Source organism: Penicillium macrosclerotiorum (assembly GCF_028827735.1).
Source record: "Penicillium macrosclerotiorum strain IBT 26536 chromosome Unknown utg000003l_segment0_segment0, whole genome shotgun sequence".
Classification (NCBI taxonomy): Eukaryota; Fungi; Ascomycota; class Eurotiomycetes; order Eurotiales; family Aspergillaceae; genus Penicillium; species Penicillium macrosclerotiorum.
In genome coordinates, this window is record NW_026643083.1 from 4,797,986 (window position 1) to 4,815,555 (window position 17,570).

The 17,570-nt window shown below is 51.0% G+C and overlaps 6 protein-coding genes across 6 annotated transcripts; 2 read left to right on the plus strand and 4 right to left on the minus strand.

Annotated features, from left to right (window-relative positions):
- Positions 1–135: 135 nt before the first annotated feature.
- On the minus strand, positions 136–1,711 carry dot1 (histone methyltransferase DOT1; the record flags this gene model as incomplete). The annotated part of the gene is made up of 2 exons (XM_057076363.1): positions 136–1,099; positions 1,164–1,711. 2 exons carry the CDS (start codon positions 1,709–1,711, stop codon positions 136–138), a joined length of 1,512 nt encoding a protein of 503 aa, XP_056935868.1.
- Positions 1,712–2,308: 597 nt separating this feature from the next.
- spb1 (rRNA methyltransferase spb1) lies at positions 2,309–4,938 on the minus strand (the record flags this gene model as incomplete). The annotated part of the gene is made up of 4 exons (XM_057076364.1): positions 2,309–2,862; positions 2,926–4,660; positions 4,720–4,869; positions 4,921–4,938. The coding sequence occupies 4 exons, from the start codon at positions 4,936–4,938 to the stop codon at positions 2,309–2,311; spliced, it is 2,457 nt and encodes an 818-aa protein (XP_056935869.1).
- Positions 4,939–5,261: 323 nt separating this feature from the next.
- N7462_004639 (uncharacterized protein) lies at positions 5,262–8,015 on the plus strand (the record flags this gene model as incomplete). The annotated part of the gene is made up of 5 exons (XM_057076365.1): positions 5,262–5,384; positions 5,468–7,351; positions 7,406–7,485; positions 7,542–7,691; positions 7,757–8,015. The coding sequence occupies 5 exons, from the start codon at positions 5,262–5,264 to the stop codon at positions 8,013–8,015; spliced, it is 2,496 nt and encodes an 831-aa protein (XP_056935870.1).
- A 391-nt stretch (positions 8,016–8,406) lies between these two features.
- On the minus strand, positions 8,407–11,217 carry N7462_004640 (uncharacterized protein; the record flags this gene model as incomplete). Its single annotated transcript, XM_057076366.1, has 10 exons — positions 8,407–8,456; positions 8,531–9,177; positions 9,235–9,494; positions 9,560–9,628; positions 9,685–9,723; positions 9,781–10,351; positions 10,411–10,612; positions 10,671–10,824; positions 10,995–11,040; positions 11,114–11,217. 10 exons carry the CDS (start codon positions 11,215–11,217, stop codon positions 8,407–8,409), a joined length of 2,142 nt encoding a protein of 713 aa, XP_056935871.1.
- Positions 11,218–12,299: 1,082 nt separating this feature from the next.
- irs4 lies at positions 12,300–13,913 on the minus strand (the record flags this gene model as incomplete). The annotated part of the gene is made up of 1 exon (XM_057076367.1): positions 12,300–13,913. One exon carries the CDS (start codon positions 13,911–13,913, stop codon positions 12,300–12,302), a length of 1,614 nt encoding a protein of 537 aa, XP_056935872.1.
- Positions 13,914–15,069: 1,156 nt separating this feature from the next.
- On the plus strand, positions 15,070–17,015 carry N7462_004642 (Zn(II)2Cys6 transcription factor domain-containing protein; the record flags this gene model as incomplete). Its single annotated transcript, XM_057076368.1, has 2 exons — positions 15,070–15,329; positions 15,404–17,015. The coding sequence occupies 2 exons, from the start codon at positions 15,070–15,072 to the stop codon at positions 17,013–17,015; spliced, it is 1,872 nt and encodes a 623-aa protein (XP_056935873.1).
- Between the last annotated feature and the right edge of the window lie 555 nt (positions 17,016–17,570).

Genomic DNA, 17,570 nt, shown 5'->3' on the forward strand with positions numbered 1-17,570 from the left:
GTACAGTTTAGAAATGGTATCATACAATAAGTCAAACGATATGTAGGGGAACAAGTAATGTACAAGACGAAATCAAAATGCGATTTATACAAAGTTCCAAAATATTCAAAACTGTCAAGGGTGACGGCCACGTATTTATAGACCATCGTCAAAGAAGGCTTTCAGTCGGGAACTGTCCTTGGTGGCAATGAAATAAGTGCCACCAACGTCGGTCCAACTGACACTGTTGGACCAGTAGTTCTTCTGCTGGACTTTGAGAAGATTGATAGGAGAATTGAGATTGCGAGATTGAATCTTATGGCCGGCGGGAACAAAAGATTTAAGCGAAACAATCTGGCATCCTTCCTTCATGTCGAGAAAATGGTTGATCAACTCATTGTTGAGTTGGGGGGTGAATGCCTGGTTATTAATCAGGACAACATCGGCCCTCTTCAAAACGTTGATGATACTCTCTTGTTCGAGAAAGTCGCCTCGAACAAGATGTGTCTTGCCCGGTGCGATGCCCCAGAGCCGGCACCGTGCCTTGAACTCAGCCTGCTGCAGCTCTGCTAAATCGCAGGCGTTGGCCATCATCTCACAGCCCCAACTCTCGCAACCAACCTCAAGGGCCGCCTGAAGAACAACGTTTCCTACTCCAGAGCCAAGGTCGACGAAGACTTGGCCAGACTTCAACTTTGTCTCCTTAAAAATATTGCTGATGAACCGCGGAAGTAGTTCACCGTATACGTTATCTGTGCCGTTTTCATATTGCCGGAGAGACTCAACCCGAGGAGACACTGTGCGCGCATAAGTTTGAGTGAGAATGCGCTCGACCCAAGGAAGGCCCATTCGTTGTGTCTCATCTAAATGTCTGGCAAGGCTGCCGCTGCTGCGTAATTTATCGATCGCCTTATTATAATCCTCGATAGCTTCACGAAATTGTGTCTCAGATGTTACCGCTAAGGCTCGGCGCAATCTTCGCTTGATTCCAGTGGTCTCGTTCGTGAATTCATCGGCATCTTCGGTGGGAATGTAGTTGTCGGAGACGGTCTCGATGACCTGGATGATATCGTCTATGGGCCGGAAGTCGTCGTTGTCTTTTGGTACCATAGAGTCAAATCTGCCCGAATAAACAATTAGTTCGTCTCTTCAATCTGGACTTCCGGATCCGAGGAGATACATACCGTTCTCTGTGGCAAGCACTAGGATACTGTAGAAGAATCTCTCTACGCTTGCCCTCGGCACCAAATGCTGGCTTGAACTTTCCAGCCTTCTGACCCGACGTGATATCGACTGCATGTACCATCTTGAAAGGCCGCGAAGCCTCCTCCGAAAATGCCTTCACGGAGCGAATGCGTCGCTCTGGGTCAGGCTCCGCACTCGCGCTCGTCCGCGCGCGCTTTCGCACCTCGAAAGAGGTATCCGTGTCACTAGCGTCGTCATCACTGGATAAACGCGTTTCGGGAGTTGGGCGTTTGCGTGGACGACTCGGCGTGGTGAGTCGTTTGGAGGGGCGAACATCTGCGTCACTCGAGACCGATCGTGCTTTGAGGGCGTGCGTCTTGCGACTCCGTTCCGACGAGGACTGAACTCGAGGCGATCGGGATTCCGGGGTCTGGGTCGCAGACTTTGCAGGTGCTGCTGGTCGCGTCTGAACGACTTTGCGAATCTGCGCTTTCTGCGGTTGCAGCGAGAAGGCCCCTCCTTTTTGGAGGTGGTCGAAAAAGCCCATCGGGAGGGGTCGGGGGACGGTGCTAATAAAAATGTAGGAGTATGAATCAGAATAAAAAAATGCAGAGAATGACTAATTTATGCAGAAGAACATGAGGGGTCTAAGGCAGTATACAAACGCCCACCCGGCCGAACGACGGAGAGTTGAAGAAGAGAAGAGAAGTAATCGATAAGCGCCACTCGGGGAAACCACCGCCGCGGCGGCGGTTCTGTTAGCCCGCAAACCTCAGTGACTTCGGGTTACAGTGTATCGGTTTCACCCGAGAAGGGAGTCCGGTATTCTGTACGGAGCACATTATGCTATGATATAATTCATAATTTGCGTAATTTGTATATGATCGATATTGTTTTATTGAGAACATCTTTTACTCATAACTTGGCTCGGGGCATCCTGTCCCCATCTACTGCGTATACCGCCAAGATCTTCCCGCCTCGAAACAGTACGCAGTACGAACTATAAAATGTCGACCTGCTGAACGACAATCAAACCTGGGCTTTCTATGTCTTTCGTTGTAGGGGTACTAGGAAAACTATTGTGTACACTGCCCCGTGCGGGTATCATCCATATTTTGTCTATACACTATGAACAAATCGATAATTACGCCTTCTTCTTGGCCAGTCTCTTTTGTGCCCGAATATCCTTCTTCATACGTGAATCCACGATCTTGTACCTGCCCTTCACTCCGCGAGGTCGCCCAGAAATACCACGGTTAGCACCTCTGGCAACAACTAGCTTGACTTGTTGCTTGGGCTTCTTTTTGGTGGCCTTGCCCATTAGCTTCGATATAGCCTGGGCCTTGTCACGCTCACTGAGCGCTTCGTCATCTGCTAGCAAGGCCGACTTCTTCCGCAGTTTCTCCAGCTTCTGAGCTGCCTTGAACTTCTTACGACCCTTTGCCTCCATCACCTTCTTGATGGGACGGGCGTTGATGGCACGCATTTTCTCTTTGATTGCAGCGGCCGCGGCTTTGGTGATTGGTCTCTGGAGCTTGCTGTGTGGGCCCTCGTCATCAAGGAACCACTCGGGAAGACCGTCCAGGTCACGGAATGAGTAGCGGTTGAAACCATCATCAACAACATCGGAGGACTTCTTCTCGCCCGAAGCCATCGCCTGTGCAAGGGCCATCGCTTCAGCAGTAATAATATCGATATCTAGATCTCGGGCGTCAGAAAAAAAAAGGCAACGCGTGGCTCCCTCAACGAGATTAGACTTACCGAGTTGGCCATTGGCCTTGCGGGGATCCTCTCGCTCTTCATATTCCTCATCCGAGTCGACCCATTCCGACTCCTTCTTCTTCTTCTCTTTCTTCGTCTTCTGCTTAGGTGTGGGGGCCGGAATATCCTCTTCCTCGGTCTCACTGTCTTCCTCTTCGTCTTCTTCCTCGTCTTCCTCGTCTTCCTCCTCGTCTTCCTCCTCGTCTTCCTCCTCGTCTTCCTCCTCGTCTTCCTCCTCGTCTTCCTCCTCCTCCTCATCTTCCCCTAAACCTTGGAAGATATCCTGATCAAAGAAAAGGGAAGCGTTGTTCGACAGAGCGCCAGACTGAGGGATATTGTTTGCAGAGGCATTTTGGGGGGCCTCATCCTCATCCTCCTCCTCATCATCACTCTTGTTGTCCTCGGAGAAGCCCTCCCACTCTTCGGTCTCGTAGCCTTTCCGAGCCTTCTTCGCGCGTAATTTAGAGTCCCTATCCTCCATGCGCTCTTGGTACTGCTCGTACATTGAGTCAAGTTCACCCTCGAGACGATCGCCATCGTCGTCGCTGCCCTCGTCTTCCGAGTCAGATTCGTCCTCAGTGTCGCTATCGACAGGAATATCGCGGGCATTAACAACGGCATCTCTGGCACCGTGCCTATCCACCTTCTTCAAAGAGAAAGTGGTATCCTCGCCTCCAGGTCCGATTTGTTCCATGCCAATATCCATGGGTGTGGTCATGTGCATTTGCATGCGGACAATTTCCTTGCGTTTCTTTTCGTTTTCTTTGCGTCGCTCTTTCTTTCCGCGTGTAGTTTCCTTCTCCCTCATTTTCATGAGTTCCTCTTGAATGGCGAGCTCTTCATCCATCGGGGCGATTTCAGCGACTTCTTCCGCCTCATCATCCTTCTGCTGCTTCTTCTTCACGACAAGTCCAAACTCCTCCCGGACCTTAAGGCGCCACTTCAGTAGGTTACGGAATTCCTTCTTTCCGAGAATCTTCAAATCCTCGCAGCAGGTCCTAATTTCGTCCGTGGTGTCCTCGAGGCGTTCTAGGGTGGACATAGCAAGATCTCCACCTGGTGGCTGTTGGAAGCTGAGTTTGTTGTATCCACCCAGGATTGCAATAGGGTCCGTTGTGTTGATGAATTCGGTGACCGGGATTTCCTTGAATTGGGTGTAATCTCCCTCTTCATAACCCTCTCTCTTGCGCTTCTTCTTCTCAGGGTTGAAGACCTTGGCTTCATAATTCGGGGTGGCAGCAGAAAGCTCAGCGAAGACGTGCTTGGGGTCCAGGAACTTGGGGTCGATGCGCTTCGGCGCCTTATAACCACGGCAGACGACGAAAATTTCGGCAGACACATTACGCGACGAGGGAGGCTTGGTCGCTTCGACGGATGTGAAAAGCTGCTTGAACACCCACAGCAAGGGATTGTAATCCTTGGAACGGAAAACCTTGGTGACAAAATTTCCGCCCTCGCACAAGAACTCCGTGGCCAGCTTCAAAGATTGCAAAACCAGTTCAGCCTGAGAGAAGGCATCCTGAATCCATGCAGTACCGACGTTAGGCGCACCGTCGTGAAGCACAGTGTCTGCTTTCCAGTGTTTCAGGTGGGAACGAATCGTCGCGCGACACTTTTCGGTGGTAATGTCGCTCTGGAAGGAGATGACTCGAGGAATTGGCTTGATCGGAGCCAAATCGACACCGACAATGATACTCTGCGCGGGCATGCATTCCGCAGCCACTTGACACCATGACTTTTCAGATAGTCAGTAATACGCTCTGAGATGAAGAAAACCACAAGGAGGATACGTACACCGGGTGCAGCACAAAGATCAAGTAAAACTTTGCTCTTCTCCAAGAAACCGTACTTTTTGTTCAACTGAATCAACTTGAACGCAGCACGGGCTCGGTAGCCCTTCTCCTTCGCAAGTCGATACCATTTATCCAAACGACCTTTTCCGTGCTTGAAGCAGTCAGTACAGCGCCCAGGAGGTTATATAGAGAAAACCCAAACCTTTTTCTGGATCGCCATCTTGAAAAATGGGCGGTCTCGTCAGACCTTTCCTGCCCTGAAATCAAAGAAGAAAAGCCAACAGAAGCTGTATACTTTTGATGCCAGCGGTTCCGGAGAAAAAAAAAGTCGAACTTATCGCTCACCGCCTTGGGCCCGGCCACATTTGTGGCCTGATTTTCAAGGCGATAAACTACACAGTCCGGGCAGCGGCCAGGCCAACATGTGACGTGCGTGATAAGACCCCCGGTTAGTGGCGCTTGTAAGCTCTCCAAGGCTTCCTTCAGAGTCGTTTTTGCTTCTTGAGCATATGGTGTCTCCCTCATGATAGCACTGTCGCTTCCATGACGGTCAAGGGATCTCGCAAGAGAGTTAAGCCCAGTCCCTCTGGCGCGGACTCGCCATCCCCCGCATCTCCGGGCAATGCTGCCCGAGACCACTCAGACTCTCAAACACAAAGCCGTGCTGTAAGTCAAATAACAAATACTGCGTTAATGAGGCCTGCTTAAACAACCTGAGCTAATAATCGGTTACTTTGCAACTCTTCTAGAGTTGGTATCCTGGATCTTGGTCAGCGATCTCGAGAGCTTCTAAAGCGGCCCCAGTTACCGAGGTTGCCCGTGAGAGCATATCGGTCGCCCAAAACATAGCGTCCAGCGCCCTCGATTCCTCATCCTCCCTTTTCGACACCCCGAAACAGACCCGAAACCCGTCCTTTCAACTGACCAAGAAAGCTGGCGCATCGACACGGTCACTTCCTGCTGACGTGACTACAACCCGGGTCAATATTGCGTCGGATGGCTCAGCTTCTACAACAGCTTTGGATGCCATCGACACCCCTGCAGGTACAGAAACTCAATCCAAAAATAAAGAAGAGCCAGGGGAAGGGACTTCAAAAGCTCTAGAAAAACCGACTGAATGTCAAGGATCGATTTCCGAAACAACTGGAGCGGAAGCGACTAGTCTACCCGTGGCTACAGCTGAGCAGGCTGGTGGATGGTTTTCATGGATGTATAGACCTGGGCACTCAGAAAAGGGCAACATAACTAGACCTGAGCTGGCAGAAACAGCTCCTTTATCCCCGGTTGGGCCCAACCAGCCTGTGGTGCAAGACGATCCTCAATCAATCGCGAATGATACAAGTCCACAAGAATTGCAAGATCAAGGCCAAGATCAGATACAAAGACAAGCAACCGATACGATAGAAATAACATCTACCGCTCAGAAACGCTCGTGGCTGCAGATGTGGTACGGTTCGGCTTCGTCGACCAAGCAGGGAGAAGAGAGCAAAGCAGCAGATGCCTCTGAGCCCCTCTCTTCGGAAACAAATGCATCTACAGGTAAAGCTGTGGATATGACACCCAAAGATCCCTCTGAAGGAGTCGAAGAAGAGGCTGATTTGTCGCAAACTTCTATTGGGGCCACAAAATCCTCGGGCTGGTCGTTCTGGTCCAAAGATACTTCCAAAAGCACCACTCAAGACAAACCACAGGAGGCGAAAGTAGTAGAAGCTTCTATCTCTCCAAATACATCCTTGCCGCCAACATCACTAGAGCCTGATCCAAAGGCAGATGTGACCATTACGAAAAAAGGAAATATTAAAGTGAAACCATCAAAGGATGACCGTGCTAAAGACGGAGCCGTATCCACGGTTGAGGCAACATCCATACCACCCGCTGAGTCTCGTTCAACTGATGTCAACGCATCAAAGCAGTTGCAGAGAATTTTGCCCAACCAAGTACTTCCTCGGTTTGAAGAGACATACCATTTAGAGGAGTCTCCTTCTATTTTACAGAGTCTCGGTCGATTGCTGCATTACAGCAAAGGTCCCGAGCATAATCATGTCTCTCGTGTCAAAGAACCGCCTCGCATAAGACGTGCTTTGGCCATCGGCGTTCATGGGTATTTCCCTGCCCCGCTGATTCGCAGCGTTCTCGGGCAGCCTACAGGCACGTCGATACGATTCTCCAATATGGCATCTGAGGCCATTCGAAAGTATACCGCCGACCACGGTTACACGTGTGAGATTGAAAAGATCGCGCTCGAGGGCGAAGGTCGCATCGCAGAGCGTGTAGATTTGCTTTGGAAGTTACTATTGAATTGGATGGAAGAAATCCGCAAGGCTGATTTTATCATGGTTGCATGCCACAGTCAAGGAGTCCCCGTCTCAATCATGCTAGTTGCAAAATTAATTGCATTCGGATGTGTTAATGCATCCCGTGTGGGGATCTGTGCAATGGCTGGCGTGAATATGGGTCCCTTCTCTGCCTACCGATCACGATGGATAAGCGGATCTGCTGGAGAGCTGTTCGAGTTTGAATTGCCCTTCAGCAAAGTATCGAAGGACTACGAGGCTGCGTTGAGATGCGCCCTTGATTTCGGCGTGCGAATTTCGTATGTTGGAAGTATTGACGACCAATTGGTGTCTCTAGAGGTAAGGTCAGACTCCCGCTGGGAAATCGAATACTTCGCTGATGTTCATAATCAGTCATCGCTATTTTCGCCAATAGCTCATCCTTACATCTACCGCTCCGTGTTTGTAGATGGCAGGGTACATGCGCCGAGCTTGTAAGTGCTACGTGGGTCTTTGATTCATTGTTTCCGATACTAATGTACTTCGATAGCCTTTCACATCTTGTTGGCTTCGCGCTCAAGCTTCGAAATCTTGGAATTTCCGACCACGGTCTCATTCGTGAGCTCAGCAGTCCATTGGCCGGTAGTCTTTACACTGGCGATGGACATTCTCGCCTGTACGATGACGAAGCTGTATATTAGTTCGTGGCACCTTGTGAGACCATTCTTTCTACCTAGAAAGCAAGACTAACATGTTTTGTTTCAGCATGGCCATTCAGTTCACTCTGGAAACATCCAATGTTCCAGACGCCAGCTTGAACACCAAACGTTCTAGCCCGGCGGTCTCTCCGAATCCATACATCCTTCCCTTCGCTATGCGTGGTCTCCTCGAGGAAGAATACGTGCGCAGAGAACTACATGAAGAGACGATGGAACTACTTCGTCAATTCGATGACTGGAAGCCGTCGAGCAAGGTTTTGAAGGACGTCAAATTTCGACTCGAGGGCATCAGGTCAAAGCTTTAGCCCTTAGTGTCAATTTGTGCGATAAGATATCCATAACATCTTGCTTTAGCGTTTGCAAATTAGCGACAGATTAGAGGAAATATATACAAAGTTCCCCTTTACCTCTGAAGTATTGGTTTTTTTTGTCAGACGTTTTTTTCTCTGATACACTGTGCTTGAATATCAAAATGTAATATTTTGGCGTAAGTAAAAGTATTTACCGTTCGTGTATATGGTAAGTTTATTATCAGGTTCCGGGATTGATAGATACATGTATAATCATGAGGATAGAAGAGAAGAAATTAAACGTGTATGTGAGGAACGTCTCGGTGTGTGTAGAGGAGAGGGGAAAGTAGGCTTTTTTTTCGCAGAAAATGCAGGCAGTAGATAATGAAAATCGTGTTTCAGCTAGCTAATCCGATGCAATAGGGAACGCCGTTGAATATGCACCTTGGATTTCATCTGCGAGATTGTTAGCAACTTGGGCAATACAGAAAGACAAGGGCCCGCAAAGTCAAGTCTTTTAGAAAACGCACCTCTCATCCCATCCAACGCCTCGAATGCAAGTGAATAGTTCGACACAGCCCCGATTATGCGCTCCAACCCCTGTCGCAACTCTTCCACAAGTCGGTCGGTCGCGTCGGTCGCGAGACCGTTCTCTGACTCTGGTGAGTACTGCTTCGCTACACGGGTTTTGTAGAAGAGCATAAACATTGCGTAGCTGCTCTGCATCAGACAGCACGCGAATGACGGCATTGTACGGGGCAAGATCCGGCCTGGTCTTCGTTGGTCGTTCTCAGACAATGGCTGTGGATAAGGGAGGCCTTCAAACATGCTAGATATGACAAGCGCAGCGCGGAGACAAATTTTCGCCGAATGCTGTGGGCTGTATGGGAATCCGGAGGCGAAGGGGTATTGTGGGTACTTAGGGATGTAGGGGTGGATGTCGGATGAAGTAGAGGAGTCGGGTGGTGTCATGTATTCCGAAGATGAAGCACGCTGAAATTGGTCCAGATTACTGCAGGAACAGGAAGCACTGCTAATCGCTATACCTGAGATAGTTGGTTTATTGCTGATGTCTGTGGGTTGGTCGCTATGATTCGCGGCTGTCAGGTCGCAGTGCCTCTTGATGAAGATGGGGATATCGGAAAACGCTCGAAAGCGGTGAATTTTGATTTGTGCACTGGAAGACTATTAGATTCAGAGCCTAAAGCCGAAGAATTGAGCATATGAGACATACCTGGACAGCTTGATTCGGCATATGGATCGTATACTTTGAGCTGTGATAGTTTCATCATAGTCACCAAAGCCAGGCTCCTGCGAGCTTATAGGAAGAAGCTCGGTCTGAGCGAGCACCGAATTAGTCCAAGAGTCGAGTTGTTGCATCCGCTCAAACATATAATGCATCCCTGACTGGGATGAGAGGGATTTGTTCAGGTCGACGATGAACTGCGTGGCTGACACCAAGACTTGTTGCGCTTGTATCAGGATTGACCAGCCCTGATAGAAATTTTAGCAGGCTGAATTGGCAGTACATATGCTGGGAAAGAAAAATGAAGGCCAACCTCTGCGTCTGCACTGAACCGTGGATATGGAGTCGTGAATTGAGGGTCATTGATGACAATCGTGGGTGGCTGGTATTTGGTCAGCTGCTGTCCTAGAATAATGTGAAGATGAGATATGCACATACTGTTGTGCTCACAATAGAACCTTGAATGACACAGTAATACTAGAAAAAAAAAGGTTAGATATGAGCTTGATAATGGAAGAGTCCAAAAAATCGTACCGTCATCCACCAGGCTCTACGACGGGCTTCAGATGATTCATCTTCGTTCATGTATGCGTGAAGCGACTTGTCCAAAGCAAGTGCTAATGCTTGGCTGGCGCGGTATCTCATTTTCAGTAAGTTCCCACGTTGCGAATATTCGTAAACAGATAAGATTAAAAGAGCAAGAAGAGTCTCGAGGTCCTCCGGGGTCCTCGAATGGAATCTCTCGCGGTTGACGGAGGGCCGCGTACTTGACAGAGCCTGACCAGGATCTGTTGATGATAACTCAAGGTCACATTCCGCCTCAATGATCGAATTGGCGAGTTGAGCAAACGTATGGGCGTACTTTCGGCGCTGAAGAACCGATGCTGGAGAGGATGGCTCAGGGTCATTTGGGTGCGGAATTAGCGCGAGGATTGCTGAGATTGCAAGGCTCAGCGGCGAGCGAGGCCGATAAATCATGAGAGGCTCTGATGGCGGATTGGAACTAGACACTGGATAGTGTAATGGTTGGTCCTGACATGGGGGTGAGGCCCGAGGTGGAAGAATAGGAAAATAAGCATGGATGAAGTCATAGTAGGCATTCAAACTAAGGGCAGGGATTAGAGAAAAGGAATGTGACGTTAGGGAGAGAAGGATATGGTTTACATCTCCGGTTCACTGCCGTAAGTTCTCACAAAGCAGGACGTGGCGGTCAATGGTGACGGCATCAATTCCATATGGATCTGAGATGAATTCTCATCGCCCGGAAAGTAGCCTTGGAATACAGATGCTACTTGGGGGAAGTCCAGATGTCGTAATCCGGCGCCTGGCAGAGATAGAACATCGATTTGGCTGAACATCCCCGGAGCTGCGACATTGTGAGTGATACCGGAAATAATGAACTATCTCTGTGGAGCGAAACATACCCTCGTCAAACTCCGGGGAGGGATCCACCGAATAGTGAGAATCAGCATCAAGACGCGGCTCTTCATCCGGCGATGGGGAGGCCTTTTGCTTCTTTTTGCGGGGGCCCCCTCGTTTGCTGGGGAGATACGAGCATTTTCGGCCTTTGGCGACACACTAGGGTAGTAGCTAGTTAGCCTCATGGATATGCAGCGGGATCTGTGCTAGCAACCGGAGGTCCACAGATGGTTCCGGTAACAAATCAATGGCACAATTATCCCAGAGGAGCTGCGCTAGAGGCGTTGGCAGTGAACCGTAACGCCGTGAGAGCAAAAGACTAGACATACGTTGGCACAAGGCTCTTGGCCGCCGCATCGTGTTCTCGAGGCGCGACTTGAAGACGCGGGTCAGCACATGAAACCCTTCACGGTTCGGTCGGGGCCAAAGGGAGGGGGCAAAGACGCACCAAGGCAAACAAGCTACTTTGACAGGTGGTTTGGCGAATTTCTTGCGAACCGGCCGAGGCGCCGTCGAGGCAAGCCCGGCCTCGTTGTGAAAAACGTCGACCATGGCGAATCACACTGCCGGGATGGCATGGGGCGATACTCCGCAGTCCCCCGCCTGGCCCTCTTGGTCGGGCTTTATCGAGAGAGAATTGAACCTTTCGCGAGTCAGGCTGGCGCGTTTGTAGGTGAATCAACTTGGTCGCGTCGATCAAAATTAGAGTCGCGGTTGTTCGGATTAGCCCTGGATGACGCAGAGATGGTTCTGGGCGAGAGTGAAGAAGTGCTCTGATATAGAAGCGGCGTGCTGATTGCTCGATCGCTCTCGATCCAAATCCCGAGCCGTGGAGATTCGGGATTTGCTTGACGGGGCGGATGCCCGCGATTTGTCACGACGGGGCTTCACCTCGTGCCTGGCGCCAGGAATTTGACGCAGACACGGCCAACATGGCATTATCGAGGAATTTATGAGGTCAGGCTGGCATGTTCTACTCCACGCTCCGATGCGTTGATCGAGGCGTTGATTCTCGGGGAAAGCGAGCGTGCCTTGAGGTCACGTGGCCCAGGATACTGTGGCCCGCTCCGATCGGTCTACCTGCCCACCGTGACGAAGGATCGAGGCGGGTTCCAGGGCCCAGAGGGCCCGAATAGCCTGAATTCTTATTGTGTCTGGTCATTGTTTGTTCGGGCCAGCGAAAGGATAGTCAATTGGCGTGGAAGTGGAGCCCGGGAGGGGGTAAAGGGGGGACGGCCGGGTTTGTTAATATGCATCTACTGACGTGGAACATGCTTCCAAGGATGAAGATCAACAGAGATGGAACGAGGTGTATAAACTTTAGACGAGACAGACGCGTATCGCTCGGGTATCTCGAAGCATCCAGGTCCCTCGACAGCCAAGCAAAAAGTACAAGCGGGAAGTAGCGCTATCACCAAAGATCACCATCCACGATAACGATAATTACCCAAAAGATAACCATAAAATCAAATTCATCGCGAGAGCCCCACCAGCGAACCTGCGCGCATCAGAAGCGGAGTCGCCCTCGCGAACACCTGCGGGGTGACCACAAAGGATACGAACTATATACTCTAGGGACGTCGTAGTATGTACGAATTCCAAATTCCAGATCGTCCTCTCCCTGTGTCCCCGAACTAATTCTTCGCGCCGGTGGAGGAAAGCTTAATGCCGGTGACGTATCGAACGCTGTCCCAAACGCTCTCGGGGACTTTGGTCGGCAGCTTATGGCCTTTCAGCTGCTGGTCGATCAGCCACATTCCAACGACAAATTCTTCCTTTGTCAAAAGTCCAATCTGCTGCTGATCCACCAGATCCCATACCTGTTCCAGCAGGACGGGCGGCAGTCGGCTGCGGGACCAGATCTCCCGCACCACGAGGTTCAGCACCATCTCAGAGGGTGGCGGCCATCGCTCAGTTCCATTGGGAGCGAGTTCACGCCGAGCACGACCCGGGTCGATGAACAATCCCCGGTTAGAGGCCCAGACGCCCTCGTATCGCCTGCGCTCCTTTTCAGTCACTTCCTGACGCCACCGTTTACGATCTCCCTCATGATGCTTGTGGGGGTGTTTATGGAGCAGATGCATTTTATGCCGCCGGTTGGCATCGGCATCATCGGCTTTCGGCATGCCGCGGAGAGTATGTGGCATTCCCTTCGGTGGGCTCGGTGTTCGGGAGAGATCGCTCTTCGGCGAATGCGCGAGCTGAAGGATTGACCGCGATCGGGCTCGTCGCCGAGTTGGAGGGGGTGGGGGCGCTTTCGCAATGGGGGATGCCCGTGCCGATGCGAGGGAGGACGCGACAATGGCATTGGAAAGTGCTTCCTCGCTCATCCCTCCCGACTCGTTCACCGTGGTTGAGCTGCTGTTATGCGATTGTCCCGATACCGACGCTATGCTCGGGGTAGATGGGCGTAGTAACGGGGTGCCGGTGAGGACAGGCTTCCGTACGGAAGCTTGAGAAGGCGTAGATCGCGGAGGCAGTGTTGGCTTCGGCTCATCGGGAGCTCTTCTTGGAGATAAGGCAGAGCTAATGGAGGGATGGGGACTCAGATCCGTATCATGAAAGGTGGCAGATCTGGGTGGTAGTGGCGGTTGTGGGCTCGAAGGGACGTCTCGAGCGCTGCGAACGCTGATGGCTCTGGATGGGGGAGCAGGGGGCCGTACACGTATCGGTTCGGGGGTAGGCACTGGTTTGGAGCTTAGACGATCATCCTGAAGCATTGTTTCCAAAGCACTCTCTGGCCTGGTATATCTTGGACGGATCGGAATTGGTGAGCGCATCTCTCGATGTTCCTCTGCACGGGGTGGCTGCATTCTGCTTGCGCTACGAGCAGCACTTATCCTAGCGGCGGCGGCCGCCGCCGTGGCCTCTTGCTTCCTTGCCGGAGACCGTGATGCGGCGAGCCGTGCTGCAATCTGTTCTGGCGCAGATGGAAGGGATGGCGGCGGGGTGCGTCCTCTCGATACCGACCCCGGAGGCGCCAGGTTAGCCCCGGCAAACAGGCCAATTTTATCTTTCACGGAGCCCACTTCAGGGCCAAATTCGGATTCCATTTCCTGACGGCGAAGCTCCGCATGCCGGTTTACGGTGCTAGCAACTGCGGCTCGGGCTGCTACCGAGGGTTGGGGTGTCACATTGGAGGGCGATTTGGAATGTTGGAAGGCGAAGGCGGCGCCGAGTCGTGCGGAGTCATCTCGGAGGCCCGGGGAAGCCAACCGCTGGTTCGCGGCGGCGATCTCGCCGTTCATGGAATCGATCTCCGCAGTAACGTTAGGGCTCCACGGGTAATAGGAAGCAGACAAGGTCAAACTCTCGTGGTTGCACTGCAGCGAGGAGCGCTGAGCTAAGCTGGGGGGAGGGGAGGGACCTTCAAGTTGATGGATTGGAGAGACCAGTTGATTTCTTCCGCGGCCGGACGCGCGTGGATCACCGCCCGCGTCACGCTTCACCCTAAGAATCTTGGAAGGCGTACAGGCCACCTGAGAAAATCAAAATAATAAGAACAAGGATGATTCATGAGAATCTGGAAGGCTGACGTCGTCAATTGGTGCTATTAGGGTGGTTGATTTTATGCAACTTATAAAAAAAAAATAACTCATATCCAGTATTAAGGGGCGGTCTAAGTACATGGCCTATCCACTTCACAAGATGCTTTATGGACAGAATATTACTTAGATCACCAGCAATCCATTAGCTGTGACTTAAATGATGATAAACATACATAGGCAGGGAAAACATCATGGCCAAAGTTTAGACCAGAGCCATACTTGGATGTATGGATATTATTGTGATATACTCCATCTGTATGGTTCACTAAACTATCATAATTCATATTCTCGAGTACTAGATCTAAAGACAGGGGGAGTTCCATGATAGTTTGTACCGTGCATCGAGCTAGAATGTCGGGAATACTGACATGCAGCTACATACATGTTCGTATACCCTGCATGATATGACATGACCATATGCCCCTAACACGATAGCCCACCATTCCATCTCCCTCCACCTCGGATCAAAGATCAGCCCACAGGCCACCGTGGCGAGGAATCAGCTGGAATCAAAAGCTGAACCCGAGCCGCAGTCCTGATAAACCCATGACCGCAGTATCTTCCAGAAAAGATCAGGCCCTTATTTTAACAGCTGACTTCGGTCGTAGGACTGATGTACGCTGTACGGAGTAGGAAATCACTGTTTTCCCCAGACTCGCCGAGAAGGACCAGGCCCGTCCACAATTAACCGAGCCCCGGGCCCGTTTAAATCGGAGAGGCCAATCGCGGCACGGCCCCATCGTCTCCGCGTGGAACAATTTATAGCGACCCCCGGCTTCCCCTCATTCTTGACCCATGAACTACTAGTTGTGTCGGAAATGCCGCTGGTCCTGATGCACCATCCCCTGGAGGCGCCATGCTCTCGGAGACTGACAATGCAGGCGCAGGCGAGCCCGCGATTCCAACAACAGCAGATCCCGCCATGAACGCTGATCGCGGACAAGCTGGAACTCCCGCCGGTGGAGACCGGGTGGAACAGGCCTCCACGGGTCAGGTCCAATGCTCCGTCTGTAGCAGTACCTTTCGCCGCCCGGAGCATCTCAAGCGCCATCTTCGCAGTCATACCAAAGAAAAACCATTCGAGTGCGCGCAATGTGGCCGCCATTTCTCTCGAACGTACGTCGCAGCATCCGCTCCAAAGACTTGGTGGACACAAAGACCAATCGCTGACTTGTGTGAGAGGACAACAGGGATACGCTTCATCGCCATGAGCTGAGCCATCATACCCCAGGAAGCGAAGGTGGCAAAGATCGCACGCATCGCATCACAGTCAAGACTTTCCGCGCCTGCTTTAGCTGCGCAACCGCGAGAGTGCGATGCAGTGGCGGCATCCCGTGTGGACGGTGTGACACGCGCTCCCTCGAGTGCCAATACCCGACCGAGAGACGATCGAAAGCCAGGTTTCGAAATGGAGCTGCGCGCGAACGGTCCAACCTGGAACCACAAGAACTAGAACCACCGAGCCCAGAAGCGCCGTCATCTCCACCGAACGGGACTCAATGCGAGCAGACGCAGATGGGTCAGTTCTCAATCCCTGGCGGAGATGATTCACAACCGTCGCCAAAGACATCTGAGGTCAACGTCTTTTCAAACTCCACGGAGACCTTTCTTCCCGATAGCACTTCCTCGGATGGAAGAGCATCTCTTGTAGGGCCTTCCCACTCTCAATTGTACATGCCGCCCAATTCGGCGTCGAATATACCACGATTGCCGCCGGGAATGTACACCGACGGGGACTATCGTCAGCCATATGTTGAAATACCAAATCAAAACATGCTATCAGTCCAGTCGAGCTCCAATCTGGAACCTGCAATGAGGCAAATTCCACCTGGTATTGCTGATCCAGGCGTTGATATGGATATTGACATGACAGGAAATTCCGAGATGACACTCGAGTTTGATCCCTCCTTTTTTGACCCATCAGTGTTGTCAACGATCAACTGGCTCCCCAATGAGTTCTTCTCTGCCACTCCAGGCGACCAGCCACCGTCAGAGGTTCCCACCCAGTTTTCGCAGCCTGCAATCTCGGAAACATATGCGGCTCGACTGCCGTGGCAACCTCCAGTGATAAACACAGACCAAGTCAGCTCTTCAATTCCTGAAAAAGCTTCTCATACTCCTTCAGGTCCCCTTTCCCTGGGAACAGATATGGAGAGCCCACGACGCTATTCTCATGTTGGCAGCGAGTCATCGCCCCATTCTGATTCAATCGATTCCTCAAAACGCTCAGCAGACTATTATGTTGATGGAGGCGGCGCCCGGCTTCCAAAATATCGAAAAAAACAGAACTTGTGGTCAGTCGCCTCGACGGACAATCCTGCTGGTAGTGGGCAGAATCTTCATGAAAATATTATACGCCGATTTGGATTCTCCGGCTCGCAGGAACCCAGTGTCGAAAATCTTCCTCCAGAAGACTTGCTTCAGTCCGTTCGGCCGATAGAATCAAACCGCTACAACGAGCTTTACTGTAATTTTATTCTTCTTTGCCGCAGCGAAAATCCCTTTTTCGAAAGCTTTGAGTCGGAGTATTTTCCCTCGGCAGAGGAGTGCAGCAAATACATCGCTTTTTTTTTCGACTCGTTCCAGGCCGTGTATCCGATCCTCCATTTACCTACTTTCGATGCCAATAAATGCCATTGGCTTTTAACTTTAGCAATTGTGGCGTTGGGGTGTCATAGCTCAAGTATTCGTGAATTAGATCAGTCTACTACCGCCTTTCACGAATTCTTACGGCGGGCCATACATGTCGAGGTACCTCATACTATTTCTTCCTTCGTTGACATTTCCTTTTACTCACACTGATGGACCAATAGAAAGAGAGTCATCGTCCGGGTCAAGCCTCCCTAGAATTGATACAAGTCATTCTACTCAACTGTATTGGACTTCTTCATAATGGCAACGAAAGAGACAAGCTCTCTGCTCTAAGCAGTTTTAAAGAGTTGGTCATCTTCATGAATCAAGAGAATTTATTAGCGTCTACTAGATTATCTCGAATGGAATCAAACAGGAGCTCAAGTGAGGCCATGTGGAAGAAATGGATACAAGGAGAGGTTCGGAAGCGAACTGGCTACTGTATCTGGGTAAGATTTTCTGTATCCACAGATTGATCCGACACTTTGCTGACCTAAAATAGTTGTTGGATTGTACGCTTGCGTACTACTTTGATGACAGACCCCTTTTGACGCTGGACGATGGGCAAGCGGCATTACCCGCCCATGAGAAACTTTGGCAATCAAGCACCGCAGGAGATTGGAAACAATTATGGGAAAGCTCGAGCAGTAGCCAACCCCCTCTTCTCATTATTTTTAAAGCCCTTTCTGACTTTTATAGCGAACGAGTCTCTTTACGACGCCGTGC